General features: G+C 42.4%; 1 protein-coding gene across 1 annotated transcript in view; it reads left to right on the top strand.

Moving 5' to 3' along the window:
* The window catches only part of SLC9A3 (solute carrier family 9 member A3), a 117077-nt gene that overhangs the window by 57585 nt on the left and 39136 nt on the right, over positions 1–20356 (top strand). The window contains exons 8-10 of the mRNA XM_069960376.1: positions 4244–4333; positions 7238–7308; positions 10492–10621. Of these exons, the coding sequence (XP_069816477.1) occupies positions 4244–4333; positions 7238–7308; positions 10492–10621 (291 nt within the window). The remainder of the gene's footprint in view (positions 1–4243; positions 4334–7237; positions 7309–10491; positions 10622–20356) is intronic.

Genomic DNA, 20356 nt, shown 5'->3' with positions numbered 1-20356 from the left:
GCTTTAGGAGTGGGACTTGCAGCAAAGGGTTAGTATCCGGGGCTGCACCAAAGGGTTGGGCAGGCTCAGCGTCGGAATGCCAGGTGACAGGTTCCCTTTAAGCTAATTAAGGCAGTGGAGGCTTTGCCTACAATGTCACTAATTTTGGTGGTCTAGGGTTAAACAAGGGGTAGGGTTGATCCTATTAGCTGAATAAAGAATATGCCTAACGCCACAGTTAAAATCACCAGCTTTTATGAGCATATTAATTTCGTCATCACTGGATTAATTAGGAATATGTTGTAACCCAAGTTACCTATTACAAATAAAGTGCTTTGATCAGGGTATCACCCAGATATATACATGTACAGGTTCGGACTGGGCCACTGGGGAGCTCTATGTACTTCATTCGTTGGATTGTTACCCAGTATCTACTATCTGTTATTGCTGAGCACCACCCTGTATCTCCATACATTGCTCTGGCTTCTAAAAATGCAGCGGATTGGGAGCATTTTGGCCGCTACGTGTAAATTAAGGTAGTGCTGGTCTATGTTTCTTTCTGTGTATCTTTGTCATCTGTGTGTGTTTGAACATCTTTATCATGTATTTGTTTGTGTGCCTGTGGCTATGTTCACACAATGTCAAAAATAGAGAAAAGGCGGCCAATTTTGATATTTAAAATAACTTCCATTTTTGCCGCGATTTAACTGACTGCAATGGCAATGCATTGAAGTCAATGGGAAGACGGACGTCCGATGCACACAATGCATTGGATAACGGACGTTTTTACCACAGACATCAAAATAATGAACATTATTTGCACACAATTTTTCTTTTGTCACTGTTCTTTCTCCGTTTTTACTATTAAATTCAATGGACTTTTCAATTAAGCCACACCCAAAGGCCAATTAGTAACCCCAAACTAGAATAATGTACAAAAACCAGTCATTGCACTAAGGGGAGGCCAGGCTGTTAAAAAACGTCCGTTATTTTAGACTCAAAATGAGAGGCGTCATTTTAAACAGAGCTGAAAAAATGTTGTGTGAGCATAGCCTGTGTGTGTAATCTGCTTGTGTGTTTTCATGTTTGTGCCTATGTAATGTGTATGTGTGTGTGTGTGTTCACGCACACACATCTATTATGTATATAGTGTATATTAAGTAATGTGTAATTCTATAGATCTTTATATAGAGAGAGAGATGGTAGGATCTCTAGAAGTTTTCTATAGATTTTATTTAAAATGTATGCAGTATGCATGTAGACACTACATATAAACATATGGACTGTATGTATTAAAACTATCTCTTTAGTGTATATACTTATATGTATAGTCTACATGCATATTGCATACATTTTAAGTAAAATCTATAGAAAACTTCTAGAGAGCCTACAATTTCTATATGCTGTATATACATTACACTTGGTTCTAGCAGTACAAGAGCCAGGTAGTACACCCAGAGTATTTCTATTTCTTTCTTTTTTCCAATTATTTTTACCAATTTACATCTCCTATGTGGATTGAGCTCACACACTCTTTGTCCTGTCTTAATAGATGTTTATATATGTAATCTGCTTGTATAGGTGTTATGTTTTGTATCTGTCATGTGTCTATTTGTGTGTGTTTGTATGATTAGATGTATGTGTGTTGTGTCTGCATTTTTGTGTATCTCTATTTGTGTGCATGTGTACATGTATACAATGTCAGAATATTCCTTAAACTGAATGTACCATCAGATGTATGTGCAAAAAAAATTTGCAGTACCTTGGCATGGTGATCTGTGCCACAGTCTTTTTTTTTCTTTTAAAGCGCCACCTAGTTCCTGTGCTTGACATAATTTTTTTCTTGTGCACCAGTATGCTCTATGCGCTGGAGGGGGCCCGGCGCCCCCAGTGTCATGATATCCCCTTCCCTTGGTAACTTGGCCTTGTCGATTCTAATGAAGGCGCGTCACTAGGCTGATGGTACATTCTCTTTAATATTGACTGTCAGGATGTATGTCCAGGGCTCCCAGGTGGCCCATAGCCACACAACCTGTCCATATTCCATGGCATCCCTCACTCTGGGATTTCAGGGCTACATGCTTTAGATCCCCAGTCACAAAGAGAAGATAACCGCCAGCTCCCCAATCTCCACTGTAGCTGAAATAGGCCTGTGACCTACAAATCATCAGCTGTAGCTGACAGTGTCACATACAAGTGCAGGCAGCGTGATAATGCCATCATACTAACTGCACTACTAAAGACCCTTAAAAGATCATATTAAAGATCCTATTTATACCTCACCTGGTGTCCTCATCTGACTTTTCCTCATCCCCCGCTGAATGCTCCCGCCTCCACTTCTGGGAAAGGCTAAAAGCTATAAAGTCACTGGAACAGGTCTCTCTGTGTCATCCATGGGATCACCCTCACTAGGTATACTGATCAAGCTACAAGAAGTCCTTACCTTTTAGTGTACCAAGTTATCCTTCGAGTAAAGTCTTAATATATTTTCACCACTATCGTGTTAAGACTTTTATTAAAAAAAATATATGTCCCTGTGTGTATGCTGAAGAAGACAAGGGCCCCAGCACCCTTGGACCCCACTGTGACAGGAAGGTTTTAAAAGGTGAGCCCTGAGGTTGCACTACACCACCTAGCAACACAACCCCTCAGCATACCACAGCACAACACCAAAGGGACATTAAACCCCCATATAGTTTGGAGATGCTGCCTGCACAGGCAACCATGCTTACAGCCCTACAGCAGAGCATGAGCAGAAATCAAACAGAGACTCCCGCCTGTGTGCCAAAGTTGGGTTCATTTTGGTTGCCATACAGGAAAATGTTAAAATATTTATTATAAAACAATGCACATCTGCTTTAGAGTATACTGTAGGGTGATCAGCCACAACATTAGAAACCTCTGCATAATGTTATCTAAAGCTTCTATTATACAGGGCCACTGTGAGGAGCAAACGAGCGCTGTCAGAGCTTATTTGCTTCTCGTTCCCCGCTCTCTGCCGCTGCTATTACACACGGCGGGTGAGGGGGGGGGGGGAGAGGTGTGGGGGGGCATACCGCTCCTATTCCACGGCGCAAAGGCAGCATATCGCTGCTATATGAGTGATTTGTCGACTACAATGATCAGCCAACATCATTTATGTCGGCTGGTTGTTGTGTTCTACTACACAGGACGATTATTGGCCATAATGGCCAATATCGGCCGAATGCGGCCAATAATAGTTTTGTGTAATAGGGCCTTAAGTCCCAACCTGGATCCCTGGTGGTCCTCCTGCATCCTCCCTTTTTAGCAATTACACCTTACATTTACATAGTTACATAGTATATAGTTACATAGTTAATATGGTTGAAAAAAGACACCTGTCCATGAAGTTCAACCAAGGAGGGGATGGATGCAGGGAAGGGGGATATACAAGGAGGGGATGGATGGAGGGAAAGGGGATGGATGATGGCTGGATTCTATACATATGCATTAATGTTATTTTGGTCTAAGAACTTGTCTAAGCCTGTTTTGAAGCACTCCACTGTTTTTGCTGTGACCAGATCCTGGGGTAGACTGTTCCACAGATTTACTGTTCTGATAGTAAAGAAGGCTTGTCACCTCCGGAGATTGAACCCTTTTTTCTCCATGTGGGGGCAATGCCCCCTTGTCCTTTGAGGGGGTTTTACCTGGAACATCTTTTCCCCATATTTCTTGTAGGGGCCATTTATATATTTTAAATAAATTAATCATATCTCCCCTTAAATGTCTCTTCTTGAGACTAAACAACTTTAATTCTTTTAATCTCTCCTCATAACTAAGATGTTCTATTCCCCTTATTAGTTTAGTTGTCCGTCTTTGTACCCTCTCCAGCTCTAGAACATCCTTTTTATGAATCGGATTCCATAACTGGACAGCATACTCCAGATGGGGCCGCACCAAAGCTTTATAAAGCGGTAATATTATATACCTGTCCCGAGAGTCCATGCCTGTTTTAATGCATGACAATATCCTGCTGGCCTTAGAAGCCGCTGACTGACATTGTGTGCTGTTCTGTAGTCTATTATCTGCAAGCATACCCAGATCCTTCTCTATCAGTGACTCTTACCATTTAATCATCCACTGCCCCTTTGGTTTCATAGAAAAAAGTTGCTGCAAAGACAGATATTTTACTTGAGCAAATCATTCTTTCTTAGATTTTTTTTTTGTAAAGTGCAGTGTTCTATATTCACGTTATTCTTATACAAGACAAGACCTTATTGTAATCTTTATCGATTCTAAACAGGGATTAACCATTAAACCGCTGGTACAGTGGCTGAAAGTGAAGAGGAGTGAACATCATGAACGTAAACTGAATGAGAAACTGCATGGAAGAGTAAGTATTAGAGCAACCAATTTCATATATATATATATATATATATATATATATATATATATATATATATATATAAATTTACTTACATCGCAAGTCCTGTATGGAGTAGTGCTGCGTTCTAGTTCTGACACTTTGACTCTCATTTACACCAATGCCAAAGCACACTATATATGCAGTTGTAGTGTTTATTTGTATCCCTTTTTAAAGATATATATTTTTTGTCCTATTGTATCTTCCTGGGAGAGAAAGTATACAGCACTTTTTCAATCCCATATAGCACAATCTGCAGATGGTAAAAGATCACTTTTTACTGGAACAAGCACCATGATGTATGATATAAAATAGGGTATGAAAACTGCTACATTTACCATTTTCACCTGTGTAGAGAAGTCATAATGCAAAAAGGAGATGACAGTGTCACTTTAATGTATTAAATTACAAAATTCTAAACCCTAAAGAATTACCTTACAATAGTGATGTCATCCCTCTATATCATTAACTGTCACATTTTTAATAGTGCCTTAAGGCTAAGTTCACACTATGTAACTGTGCGGCTGGGAAAAAATAGACATGCGGCTCAAAACATACGGTCATTTACTTGGAAATCTGGTTCAACTAAAAATAACAAATAAAATCTTAAGAAAGTGATGCAAACACCTCTGGATGCATCTGGGAAAGCAGGGAACACAGTTTACATGAATTGCTATTACCGGGGTTTGCGATCCTCTGCAGTAATGCCGATGTCTCTCATGGTTAATCTAGTAAAATAATAAAACACATTTTCGTTGTAATAAAGTCCCTTTCGTTGTTCAATAATTAAATTTAAACGAATCCATCATTTTGCAATTAAATATACTGTTAAAATAAATAGATATATAAATAAATGTATATTTATATATATATATTTATTTTTTAACAGTATATTTAATTTCAAAATGATGGATTCGTTAGAATTAAATTATTGAACAACGAAACTGAATTTATTTAATCGAAAATGTGTTTTATTAATTAAATATTAATTAGTACAGGAAGCTCCAGTAAGCCGTTAATTCAAATTGCCGGCAAAAGAGCATTCTGTACTAATCATCACTTTACTTTAATGAAAACATCAAATGTTTCTTCTAATTATGTTATCACAATAGCATTATTAGAAGAAACATTTAGAATTATATGTGCGCTCAGCTGATTGGCTGATCGGCTCAGCGCACATATAATTAGCGGGGACCCTATGCGTTAAAAAAAAATAATAAAAAAATAATAAAAAAAAAACGCATAGGGTCCCCCCTATTTTTATAACCAGCCGGGTTAAAAACCAAATGACAGCAGCCTGGTAACACCAGGGTGGGAAGAGCCATTGGTTTAGGCCCTCCCCAGCCTAAATCTTACCAGCCTGCTGCCGCCCGGTCCAGGAGCGCCAATTTTGACGCTCCGGGACCACTGGCACCCGGCTCTTCCCAGTACCCCTGGTGGCATTGGGTACTGGGGTAATAATAGGGGGTTAGTGTTAGCCATTTTATACCGGCTAACACTAGGCCCCAACTTAGTAATGGATTCCGTCTATTAGACGGCTTCCACTACTAAGTCTATAAAGTAAAGAAATAAAGACAAGACACAAGTTAAAAAATTTTTTTATTCAAATAAAAACACCCCCACACCCCTCATTGACCATTTTATAAAAAAAAAACATAAAAAAAACGCTGGTCATCGACGTAGTCCACGTAATCCGACGTAATCCACAGAATACCGATATCTGAAAAACAAAAAGGGAGAAACACACAAAAAACACACAAACAGGAGCACAACACCCATCACTGTGAGCGGTGTTGTGCACCTTACAGTATGCAGCATCTTTACAGATCGCTGCTTACAGTCTGGCCCCCAAGGGGTTAAGGGAGGATGTATTGCATCCCCCTTAACCCCTTGGGGGCCAGACTGATGTCAGACTGCACCCATCCCAGCAAGAAAGGGGTTAACTGACCCCCCCTTCCTTGCTGGGAGGGGTGCAGTGCTGGGGAGGGGGTGGGGAGAGCTCTATACTCACCCTTATGTGTCCTCTTCGCTGGTCCGCAGCACAATGAAGTCACTGTGCTGCGGACCGGCTCATTATATGTGCGCTCAGCCGATCAGCCAATCAGCTGAGCGCACATATAATTCTAAATGTTTCTTCTAATAATGCTATTGTGATAACATAATTAGAAGAAACATTTGATGTTTTCATTAAAGTAAAGTGATGATTAGTACAGAAAGCTCTATTGCCGGCATATGAATTAACGGCTTATGGAGCTTCCTGTACTAATTAATATTTAATTAATAAAACACATTTTCGATGAAATAAATTCAGTTTCGTTGGTCAATAATTTAATTCTAACGAATCCATCATTGTGCAATTAAATATACTGTCAAAAAATAAATATATATATAAATATACATTTATTTATATATCTATTTATTTTAACAGTACATTTAATTGCAAAATGATGGATTAGTTTAAATTTAATTAGTGAACAACGAAAGGCACTTTATTACAACGAAAATGTGTTTTATTATTTTAATAGATTAACCATGAGAGACATCGGCATTAGTGCAGAGGATCGCAAACCCCGGTAATAGCAATTCATGTAAACTGTGTTCCCTGCTTTCCCAGATGCATCCAGAGGTGTTTGCATCACTTTCTTAAGATTTGATTTGTTATTTTTAGTTGAACCAGATTTCCAAGTAAATGACCGTATGTTTTGAGCCGCATGTCTATTTTTTCCCACGGCCGGAGTTTCATCCGCACATTTACAGCCGCATAAAAAATACAGCCGCACAGTTACATAGTGTGAACCTAGCCCCCAACTGTAAAGTTTACACTTAAAATTATCCTAAGAGTTGCTAATGTGATTTTCCTTGTGTTTGTGCAAGGCATTTGATCACATCTGCTCGGCAATTGAAGATGTCTCTGGGCAAATTGGACACAATTACATGAGAGATAAGTAAGTAACCTGAAAATATATTTAATATTTCTGTTCAATGGCTACTAAAACATCAGCATGTGGTGATTTTTATGCTTTAGGAGCCCAGGAAGGGGGTTATGGTGGTTTTACACGGAGCGATAATTCGCCCAATCGCACGATTAACGATTTTCAATGAACAATTTTTTTTTATAACGATCGGTGTTTAGACGGAACGTTACATCGTACGGAATATTCGTTTTGCGATCGTTTTGCGATCGCTTAAGCCTATCTCACACATAGGTGAAATCGTTCAAAGACTGTTTACACTGAACAATCTGCGAATTTTTTGCAAACGATCAACAACAATTTGAGAACTTGTTGAAAGATCAAAATGAACGATTTTTCGCTCGTCGCTTGATCGTTCGCTGCATTTACACGTACAATTATCATTCCAATTCGACCGTTATCTAGCAAATTCGAACGATACATCGTTCCGTGTAAACCACCATTAGGGAATAGCTCAGACAAGGGAGATAAGCTATGGGAGGAGATACACCTGTGGGCTAGTTGGGACTTGTGGTGCTCCACAGCAAGAGGTCACTGTCAGGCCAAGGGCTTCACAGGTCAGTGGCTCCCATACTACTCCTTGGGTCACTACAGAGGTTAGGGGTCTACCCTGATGTCGTTTCCCCTTTGGGCACACCTGGATACTCTGTCCGACCAGTAGATTGTGGATTCATCCAAGATAGTGTAAGCGCCCTATTACACGGGACGATTATCGTGCAAAAAATCGTTAAATCGTTCAGATTTAAATGATAATCGTTCTGTGTAATTGCAGGCAACGATCGAAAAAATTGTTCGTATGTCGTTGATATAGATCTGAACCTAAAATTATCGTTAATCGTTCGCTAATCGTTTGCTGTAATTCCACATTTGTTCGCTCAAGTTCCGCATTTTTTCACTAATCGTTCAGTTTAATAGCACATTGTTCATTGTTTTTCTGGGATCAGAAGGAATAAACGATTGTAGTAACGATCATAACTAACGATTATCGTTCTGTGTAATATGGGGAACGATTTCAGGCTAACAATAAACAATATCGTTTAAGATGGTTTATCGTTAGTCGTTAATCGTTAAAAATCGCTAGTGTAATAGGACCCTTAGTGCAATCGAAACCAGACACTGTGAGATGGGGACAAGAGGGTGCAGCTGAAGTTTTTACTGAAAGTCTTGAAACCCTTTATAATACAGTCTCTTTTGCTCTTAATCCTGGTTGCATTGAATAGGTCACCTGTGTGGAGCAGTTTTGTTGCTGAAGTGCATCACTAGTACTGAAGTCACTGTCCTGAGGTGGCCGAGATACCTCCTTTAGTTTTCTAAAAGCCCTATTCCACGGGCCGACTTGAGGAGCAAACGAACGCTCTCAGCGCTCATTTGCTCCTCGTTCCCCGCTCACTGATGCTGCTATTCCATGTGGCAGCAACGAGCAAATGAGTCTGGGGAGGGCCGGGGAGAGCTGCGAGGGGGGGGGCTGCCCGGGTGATCGCTAGATCGTCCGGGCAGGCCATAGCATACAGCAGCGTCTGCTGGCGCCGCTCCAATTCCATGGAGCGACGGCAGCAGATCGTTACTGTATCAGTCGTTTGTTTTTCAACATGTTGAAAAGCAAACAACATAAACGATGTCGGCTGATCGTTGCCTTCTATTCCACGGGTTGATTACCGGCTGTAACGGACGATATCGGCCGAATACAGACGATAATCGTTCCGTGGAATAGGGCCCTAAGGTTGTTCCTCTTTAAAAGTACAGGTGATGCTACTAGAGAGTAGGAAGGCATCTGGACTCGCTGACAAGCATTGCCATTCAGCCCGTCGGAGGTCAGAAATGCTGGCCCAATCAGAGATGATGTCGGTTCCATGTCCCCTACCTGCTCCTTGTTTAAACAGATGAAGGCATTCTTACCTTTCTTGCGATCAAGTCGTCTGGTGGTCTTGTGCATTTACTCGGTTTGACCCTTTCTTCTATGTTGTGGACTTCTGCTCTTTAGGACACTGATTTGACGTGACCTGGTTTTTGTTGAAGAATATGCAACAACTTCAGCTTATGTGTTAATGTGTTCTTATATGCATTGCTTTGCTAGCCTTTATGTTCTCTTTGTTACTTTCTCTTATATCCTCCATGTTTTAAGAACACATGTTAAGGCTATGTTCACACAACGTATACTTTCGTAAATCACGGCCGTTGTACAACGGAATTCCGTAGTGTGAACCCGCCCTTAGGCTATGTGCACACGGAGCAAAAGTAGTAGTATTTCGCGGCGGAGCCGCCAGCCTCATAATGACATGTTTATTCTTCAGTGTAGAGAGAGGAGGCGCACGAGCCTCCCATAGACTGTCATTAAGACAGGGAGGCTGGCGGAATGCCACCATTTTTGCTCTGTGTGCACGTAGCCTTAAGAGAGAGAGAGAACCTCTAAGCTCCTACAGCTCTCCTGTCTGTCACTCCTCAGGCTTTCTCCCTCCCTTAGTCTCTTCTCATACTCAACTGACTTCCTATAACTGTGTGTTTATATAGGCACTTCTATGTAAAACTTTACAGTAGAAGTAATCTAGGAAAGTCAATAGGTGGCACTGTTGCCTAAGCAATGAGGTGTTTGTGTGTGTGTAGTAACTTGTAGGCACATAGTATACTGTCTACACAAGACTAGGCAATAGAGCCTATACGTTAACTCCTCTACCTTATTACACGAGCAGCACATAGCACCTAATTTACTTGGCTAATTTATGCTGTGTTACATGGAGAATGCCTTTTCATGGAGGTCATAACAGATTACTATATTTTACAGGTGAGATGTGCATTTCTGAGATTCTTTCTTTGGTGCTCTTCTCTGATCAAACTCTACTAAGTACCAACTCTAGGCCCCATACTAGGCATTAGTGCATCATAAGCTGTTTATTTCTGAGACATTTAATGCCATCATTTGTGATAGTCATGGGGGTTCCATCTCTGACCAAACTGCAATAGATAAAGCTGATGCATGGCTACCTTGCCCCATCCTTTCTTAAAAAGAAAGCTAAAGACAATATGGCAGAGCAGCACTCCAGAACGAGGTGACAGTGTGCAAACCAGACATAGTATACACGGGAAAAAAAGGCTGTCACATTTTTAACATTTATTTTCTTTAGATTCTATTCTCGCATTTATTTATTTTTTTTTCTCTAGGATTGCAAGTTTTGATGCAAAATTTCTCAGCAAAATATTCATGAGAAAATCAGCCCAAAAAACACAAGATCGCATTCTCAATGTTTTCCATGAGCTGAATATGAAGGATGCTATAAGTTATGTTGCAGAGGTATGAAAATATCTTTAAAAGTTCTTATTTTTCTTTTTTTTTTATATTGATGAATACCTACAATATGTGCTGTGTTAATGCTGGTTTCACACCAGCAAACTCCAATTTTCAATTTTTGGAGTGTTCACCTAGAGGGACTCAAATTCAATTTATGGAAGGCTCAACCCGGTTTGACGTTTGATGGCAGCAGATATGTAACAAAGTCTTTATTTTTTTAACCATGCACAGAGCGCAATAATGTGTATTGCGACAACTTTTCGCTAACAGGAACTGAGCAAAGACTGACTTTTACAGTACACTTATAATTTTTTTCTGAGGCATGTTGGCAGCCAATACGTAGCAGAGATTTTAATTTCTTTATACTTCCAATACCTCAGGCTAAATGCCTGGGGACAAACGCCCCTTATAAAGGGACCTAATTATAATGTAACTTTTAATCTTACATACAAATAAAATCTGTGTATCAAGTGGTAGAAAGAAAATGTTTAGAACACAACAGTCAAACTGCTACTGTACCATATGCAGCAGGACCAAACCAGGTCTATGTAACTGAATATGGTGGAGCAGTGTGCTGTTGCTATTTAAAATCTGCCTTTAGCCCCTTCATCATGTTTCACTGCGTCCACAGTGTCCTCAGGAAGAATAGCAAGCTGCTTGTAAGGCCAACAGGATATTGTCGTTCGTTATAACAGGTATGGCCTCTCGGGACAGAGAGGTAACCATTTTATAAAGCTATGGTGCTGCCTTTTCTGGAGTATGTTGTTCAGTTTTGGGCACCAGTTCATCAGAAAGAATATAGTGGAAAAGCTACAAAGGCACGCAACTAAACTGAAAGAAGGGCATTTTAGGATCTTAATTATGAAGAAAGATTTAAAAAAAAATGTGTTTAGTCTTGAAAAGTGACATTTATAAATCAGGAAAAACCCATAAAAAAACTGGCATTCCTTCTGCCTGGAGAAAAAAAGGTCCTATCTCCAGCTCCAGAGTCCCTCAGTATCTGGTCACAGCAAAAACAGTGTAGGGGCAGCTTCACACACAAGGTATCACAGCGGGAATCTCGTTGTGAGGTCTGTTACGATCCAAGGTCCTGTCAGTTCCTATATGAAAACATACTTTCAGTGGATCTTTCAGACCGTTGCGAGTATGTAAATCACTCGCCCCCTTAACCCACACGCTGCCAGCGCATACATTACCCATCCTTGCTCTTGCTTGCTGCATGGGCCCCCAGCTTCCTGCTCTCCCGCTCAGCCAATCAGTGCGTTGTTCAGCTGTATGTATTCACATAGGAACTGACTGGACTGTGGAGCGTAACTGATCTCGCTGCAAAATTTTAGCAGGGATCTGTTGTGTGTAAAGCTGCCCTACGGCTTGAAAATGGGCTTCGAAAAGTTCTTTTAACAAAATAACATTATTACATATGTAGAAATTTAAAATGTATCCATTTGTCCCCTCCCTTGGTTTAACCTACTAAATCAAATGTTCTTATTACTTGATTTTATTTACTGTCATATTGTACATACAAACCTGCTGTTATGTACCTGTAGGCATTCTAATGCAGATTCTAAAGATAATTTATAAAAGAAAATAATATTGTAATAAGGGGCATAGCTAAAGGTTTTTTGGGCCCTGGTGCAAAATTTCAGCCCCCTTCACCTTTCCCCCAATCAGACCCATTTAGAGACAGAATAAACACAACAATAAACAGTTATATCCAGTGCCTCTCAGGTTATATCTAGAGATGAGCGAGTAGTACTCAATCAAATACTTCACTATTCGAAATACTCATTTTTAATCAATTTATTTTAACTAACCTGCTGAGGAAGCACTGGTTTTCCTGCAATCCTATTTTTTTTGTAGAGATGAGCGAGAAGTACTTGATCATAGTAGCTATTTAGTTGAATACCTCACTATTCGAAATTTCAATTCAGCATGTGACCGAAAATGCAGTAAAAGTTTGTTTCCTTTCCCACCTTCCCTGGTGCTTTTTTTGGACCAGTATCTATGCAGGGGGATTTGACAGGCCCTAGGAGCAAGCTGGCATGGCAAGAATAGCGTCTACATTCATTGGTTGGCTTACTCATGTGATCTTCAGAGAACTTGGCATTTCCTGCTCGTCGGCAGATGCCATCTTGCAGCTAGTCAGGGAAAGAGGCTGGAGCAGGGAGAGTGAGGATTTAGCTGATTTTAGGCTGGAAAGACCCCAAAAGCCCTTGTTAGGGCTACAAGTATACACAGTATACATCTTGTGATTCCCTGTGAATAGGCTGGCTACCACTGCATCTACAGCTCATTCTCACAGAGAGCCAGGCATCTGATCACTGTGTTGGCTGCAGTTAATCTACTTGCTCCTAGAGTAAGTGTTGCAAGTAGTGTTGGATAAAGAGATTGCATTAGGGACAGTGAGCATCTTATCAGATTGGAGGTAGGAAAGACCCCAGAAGCCCTTGTTAAGGCTACTACACAGCACAGCATATACTGTACATCCGCATATACAGTGCATAAAATAGCAGCATATCAGCTAGTTAGACAGGCAGGCATGCAGCTTAGAATTCTCCTGCATAGACCTCTGGGCCTATTAAAAGTAAAACACCTTGCATGCATCGACAACAGGCATACGTAAAACTCCAGATATATTCAGTGTGTGCCAGGATTGGCCTAGTTCTGGCGTGATAGCAATGGTTGCAGTGTTTTATTTGGCTCTATGCCAGGTTTAAGAAAAATAAAAAAACACCTCGCACATATCGCTGGAAGGCATACGTAATACTTCAGATATATCCATTGTGTGTGCCTAGCTTGGCCTAGTTCCATTGTGATAGTAACGGTCGCAGTGTTAAACCTGGCGCAGAGCCAAATAAAAAAAGAGCCTCTTATGTCTTGCCGGCAGGCATACGTAAAACTTCAGATATATCTGGTGTGTGTCTGGTTTGCCCTAGTTCCGGTGTTATACAGTTGCATTTTTTTCTTTTTTTGGCTCTAAGCCAGGTTTTATAAAAATAAAAAAACACCTCTCACGTCTCACCGGCAGGCATACGTAAAATTTTAGATATATACAGTGTTCGGCAGGCTTGGCCTAGTTTCGGTGTGTTAAGAAAATAAGACTCTTCTACGTATCGGCTGCCACCGAGTCTTGTGTTGTCCAGCCTTAAAATTCTTTTTTAATGTCCCATTAAGACGGTGGTGGAGGAGGAAGATATGAGCTAAACAACCATGCACTTCATACACTTTGTTGGGTTGATAGGGGCGCATAGGAATTGTCTGTCAGAGCTTGAGAAGACACATGGCTCTTCATATTTTGCTGCTTTCCACCGTTGCAGAAGCAAAGTCTAGGTGAATCCAGTGGCTGTTCATTTTGATAAACGTCAGCCTGTCAGCACTGTCATTTAACAGGCAGCTACACTTATCTGTGACAATGCCCCCAGCTGCGCTTAATACCCTCTCTGTGGACCAGCTGGATGTTCACAAACTCTGTCTGGAACTCTCCTCTCTGCCGCCAGCGATGTTAGCTGTGAAGTTTTTCATCATGTTCTGAAGCTGTTCCTTTAGGTATAACATCAACAAGAATAAGAGAGGATACATTATCCTTATACTCCTTTGGGGATTGCGAACATCCAGTATTTTTTTTACCTCTATAATGTTGGTAACGTTTGTCATGGGAAAGGCAGCCCAACATGAAGTAAGCCATGTGTGCCAGACTCTAAATTGGCATGATTTTGCTGCCCCCACCAGAAAGATGAATCACCATCTTTTCTATCTACTCTTGGCCTTATCTGCACTGAACAAATTGAATGGACCCAACTTGAGTTCAACCTTCTGCAGTATATCCTACAGCCTCTTTCTCCTTTTCCCGCTATTGTCACTGAGAAGCTGACATGAGTGTAAAGCTCTGTTACGCCTTCTCCAATCCCGACCTCCTCCATACACCACTCATTCTCTTGTAGTGAGGATAGATTCTTTGACCACACAGAGAGTAGGTCAGGGGTGTTTTGTCCTAACCCTCTCTCCATGTGACAGCCTTATTGTTTCTATTTCATTTCTCTTAGTTTCAATATGTTCATTATGTTCATCGGTTTGTGTTTCTATCTTGTATATTTAGAGAAGTTTCATTATCATCTGGTTATATTGTGTAGTGTGTTCTGTTCTGGCTGTCATTTGAGACTCCATATATTCCCTTTGTTTGGGAGGGGGTGTCAGGTCACACTAGCCCGCATCATGGTCAGTGGGGTGTTTTGTGTATTTTAGAGGTTTTGTCTCTGCATTCTGTTTAAGGGTAGCTTCATCGCTGCGTTTTTACTGCTGCGTTTTTAATGCTGCATTTTTATCGCTGCGTTTTTGGTGTGATTTTTACATGCGAGTTTTGATTTTCACATGAAAATCATGTGAAAATCAAAACGCACATGTAAAAAAACGCAGCAAAACGCAGCGATAAAAACACAGCGGTAAAAACGCAGCGATACGGTATGTGTGAAGGCACCCTAATAAAGTTTTATAGTATAGTACGAGTTATTTTGGATACCTTTGCATTAACCGTGTTACTCAGGGCCTGTCTGGTGTTATAGTATAGTACAAGTTATTTTGGAGGTTCAGTTAATTGTTTTTCATCTTGTTTATTGTTTCTGTTGATATCTTTTTCAGGTTATTAGTGCTTGCTCTTCCTTAGAAATTTTGCATGTTGCCAGCCCAGGTATTTCACAAGATCACAATAGCGCCATCGCAGCTCACCATCCAGATGCGTAACAACTCGGATATGTCAGATATCCATGGCCACTCATAGGTAGCGAACTGCGGAAGCTGAGTGAGAGGCACACAGGGGTTTTGGAGCTGATACTCCATTAATGCTTTCTGCTGCTCGCAAACACTGTCCAATACAAAGTATGTTGAGTTTAAGTGCACGCTGTGGTAGAACTCCAAGCACCTGAACCGCCACTAGGTTATGGACATTATCACACATGACCATGCCTGGTCCTAGCTGCAGTATCAAGAGCCACCGTTAGGTCTGCTGCGTTATGGCGTGCAGAACCTCTGAGGTGCTTTGCTTCTTCTAGCTCAATGGCGCATGAGGAGGAGGGGTTCTCTGAGCTGTCTAAAAGGGTTGCAGAAATTCAGACAGAACCAGGGCCCACAATCTTGGGCGGGGGTGCCTCCACAAAATTCACCCAGTGTGCTGTCAGGGAAATATAGGATTCCATGGCCATAAGTGCTTGTCCACGTGTCGGTGGTCAAGTGGATCTTTGCATTAAACGTGTTACTCAGGGCCTGTCTGATTTTATGGGACACTTGCTGCTGCAAGCATACCTCCCAACTTTTGCAAAGAGCAAAGAGGGACATGTGCGCCTCGGTCCCCATAGCCACGCCCCCATAGCCACGCCCCCATAGCAACCCTCCATAGCCACGCCCCCATAGCAACCCTCCATAGCCACTCCCCTACAGTCACCACATGCTGCTGACTGAATAGTGCCCTATACAGTATCCAATCCCCCATTATAGTGCCCCACATAGTAGCCAATGCCCCCATAGAGTGCCCCACATAGTATCCAATCCCCCATATAGTGCCCCACATAGTAGCCAATGCCCCATATAGTGCCCCACATAGTATCCAATCCCCCATATAGTGCCCCACATAGTATCCAATCCCCCATATAGTGCCCCACATAGTAGCCAATCCCCCCATATAGTACCCCACATAGTATCCAATCCCCCATTATAGTGCCCCACATAGTAGCCAATCCCCCATATAGTGCCCCACATAGTAGCCAATCCCCTCATATATGCCCCACATAGTAGCCAATGCCCCCATATAGTGCCCCACATAGTAGCCAATGCCCCCATATAGTGCCCCACATAGTAGCCAATGCCCCCATATAGTGCCCCACATAGTAGCCAATGCCCCCATATAGTGCCACACATATTATCCAATCCCCCATATAGTGCCATACATAGTATCCAATCCCCATATAGTGCCTTACATAGTAGCCAATCCCCATATAGTGCCCCACATAGTAGCCAATGCCCCCATATAGTGCCCCACATAGTAGCCAATCCCCCATATATGCCCACATAGTAGCCAATCCCCCCATATAGTGTCCCACATAGTAGCCAATCCCCCCATATATGCCCCACATAGTAGCCAATCCCCATATAGTGCCCCACATAGTAGCCAATCCTCCATATATGCCCCACATAGTAGCCAATCCTCCATATATGCCCCACATAGTAGCCAATGCACCCATATAGTGCCCCACATAGTAGCCAATCCCCCATATATGCCCCACATAGTAGCCAATCCCCCCATATAGTGCCCCACATAGTAGCCAATCCCCCATATAGTGCCCCACATAGTATCCAATCCCCCATATAGTGCCCCACATAGTAGCCAATCCCCCCATATAGTAGCCAATCCCCCATATATGCCCCACATAGTAGCCAATCCCCATATAGTGCCCCACATAGTAGCCAATCCCCCATATAGTGCCCCACATAGTAGCCAATCCCCCATATAGTGCCCCACAGAGTAGCCAACCCCCCCCATTAGTGTGGCCCCAGCGGAAAAAGCAATAAACCAGTAACTCACCTGTCCGCCGGCCCCAGCAGCTCCTCTCCCGGCAGAGCGCGCACTCCCGTCATCCTCCGGGGCGGGCAGCGGGGTATACAGACACTGACTGTACCGGAAGTGATTCATGACAGAGGCTGCAGGTCACTTCCGGCACAGTCAGTGTCTGTATATCCCGCTGCCCGCCCCGGAGGATGACGGGAGTGCGCGCTCTGCCGGGAGAGGAGCTGCTGGGACCGGCGGACAGGTGAGGTACTGGTTTATTGTTTTTTTCGCTGGGGCCACATATAATGCGGGACACTGGGGGCCGTTCCGGGACCGCGGGACAGCACCCCGAAAACGGGACTGTCCCGCGAAATCCGGGACGGTTGGGAGGTATGTGCAAGGCAGGGACGGCACAGAGGGAAAAGAAGTGACAGCTAGAGACAGAATAGGCAACCGTCATGAGGTAACGGAGGGCTTAGTTTCAACAAGCCTAAACGGCAACATGTCTAGGTCCAGCTGTTTGGAAATGTGGTCATTAAATGCTTGCTCATGTGGTTGAGTGGACGCATACTTCCGCCTGCAACCAAATGATTTGGATATGGACAACTGAAGGGATGCAGGAAGTGATGGTGCAGGCGAATGGGGAAGCTGAAGACAGTGGAGCAGATATAAACAAAGGGGCAGATGCAGCATGTGTGCATTTGTCCCGGCTGGTGGACTGGACTGCAGTGCCAGCACCTAAAACAGGGGAAGAGGCAACTGGCGCAGGTTGTTGTCTGTTGGTTCTCTCCTATTCAGTCCAGTGCTTGGCTTAAAAGTGTCGCCTCATGCCAGTGGTAGTTAGGTTTCTATTTTCAGATTCAACTTGGAATGGCACAGTGTGCAACCCACGCTCAATTTGGCATCTGCCCTCGATAGGGGGGGCTTTATGCAGAATCCTACAACGGGGAAGAGCTGCGGCCCTGCTGGCTATATCCAGCCCTCTCCATATGGACTCTTGCCACCCTATTGCCTTTTCCTGCCTTTTGTGTTGCTATGAATGCCTTCATATCCTCACTGCTTTACCCGCTAGACGATGGTTCACTCACTTTGTTCTCCACTACCTCCTCTTCCACTTCCTCACTCTGCTCCTCCTCCTGCCCACTGGACATACCATCAGCCATGCTTGCTCACAACTGTGTCTATTAATCATCGCTCATCATTTGACAGTCAAGTTTCTGTTCAACACCACCATCAGCCGGAGATGAAGGATGCTCCAGTGTTTGAGCATCAGTACAAACAAAATCCTCAGGTAGCTCCTGCGATTCTTGCAGTACTTGCGAAGAATCAAATTCAGGTAAGGGACCTGAGAAGAGCTCCTGGGAGTGGGCAAGGGTGTGATGAGGGTGTGGGTAACTTTTGGAAGGGAGGAGGGTTAGAGTGAGGCTCCTCCAGTCCAGAATCTTGGCACTGTGTGGATGACTGGGATGTGGACAGATGAAACAAAAATCGAGAATGAGGAGGAGGGGTTCTCTGAGCTGTCAAAAAGGGTAGCGGAAACTGTGATAGAAAGAAGGCCAGCAATCTTGGGCGGTTGTAGCACGTAGCCCCTTCCCCCTTGCCTATGCCATCTGTGGTTGTCATAGGCAGTGTGTTTTAAAGGAGTGCGTGAAAATGATTCTTTTGCTTAAAATTTGTTCTGCCCATGATAATGTAGAGGTATAAAGGTTTCCATGTATTTATTCCATTTTACATAGAGGTTATATTGTGTTTGGAGTGTATTGTTGAGAGCCTGTGATAGTGACGTAATACTGTGACTTGGGTGTGTTAGGTGCACCCAGGCATGCTTCCCCTGCTGTCCCAGTTGCATTCCAGGGGTGTGTGCATCAATTTCTGAGGTGTCATTGTGAACTTGGAAACCTAAATTCTACAAATTGGAGGTCACCATGAAACAAGCACTGTTCTTCTATAGACTTGGGGTTCAATATTCGATCGAATAGTCGAACATTGCGGTCCGTTCGAATTGAATCTTGAGCTTTTGAATATTACACTACTAGTTCATCTCTAGTGGTATAAGTATTATGTTGGAGAAGCTGCGGAAGCAAGGGAAAATTATTTCATACTCTCTGGCCCTGTCTGAAAATTCAACCAAATTGGTTCACGTATAAGTCTTTCATAGAAGATATAGTCCCTTTCCGTCTCCAATGGACCCCACAATTGGTTACTCATAGGGGTGGATAAGATCTTATTACCCTATAGGCCTTTATTATGCCAATTATTTATATTATGGATATTAGCACTAACAAATGACTGGAAATCACCATGCACTCCCTCTTTAGAGGAGCTGGTGAACATGATTAACACTACCTATACATATGAGAGGACTATTGCAAGAAACAGGCCTTTGTAAAGGTATGTCACCATAAGTGGGAACCATGGCGTGCTTCCCCCCATTACTCTTTTCCCCTTCCTTAGATAACACATCTGGGTCATAGGCCTATTGTTAGTTTGTTTTTTATTTTCTTAAGCAGATTTACAAATTGTGGCTTATCACATGATGCCACACAAAGACAGGTGGCTTGGTTTGGTTTATATTGGTTTAGTTTTCTGTTACGTATCTCTATGCAATCTGATACTACAAGTGGCGATGCTACCCAATTTATCAGGGCATGCAAATGTTCACTTTCTACGTATGCTGTTAAAGGGGTTATCCAGCGCTACAAAAACATGGCCACTTTCTTCCAACTTTGGTGGGGTTTTTCTGCTCAGATCCATTGAAGTGAATGGAGCTTAATTGCAAACTGCACCTGAACTGGAGACGAGTCATGTTGTCTCTGAAAGAAAGTGGCCATGTTTTTGTAGTACTGCATAACCCCTTTAAGCTTTGGTCACCTGTTTTACATGTACCAATGTATGCATTATTTGTAAAAATATTGAAACATAAGCTGTGCTTGACATTCTCTAGTTGGTGGCCATTTCATAATATTTATCTTTAAGGTACTGGGCCAAGTCACACTTCCTCAGGCAGGTGACTGGTTCCATTTAAGGCTTCATCCACATCTGGCTCAGATGTTCTGTTAAGGGCCTTCATTACAGATTCTGTCAAATATACAGTACAAAATAGGGCAGCATGCTGGTGCTATTGCATCCACAAAAAATACTAAAAATCATTAAAAGTCATTGAGTTCTATCAGACACTCTTCCTAGTAACCATTTCACCTCAC

Source organism: Dendropsophus ebraccatus, chromosome 2 (assembly GCF_027789765.1).
Source record: "Dendropsophus ebraccatus isolate aDenEbr1 chromosome 2, aDenEbr1.pat, whole genome shotgun sequence".
NCBI lineage: Eukaryota > Metazoa > Chordata > Amphibia > Anura > Hylidae > Dendropsophus > Dendropsophus ebraccatus.
The sequence above is the reverse complement of the archived record's forward strand: the minus strand, read 5'-3'. Positions and strand labels throughout refer to the sequence as shown.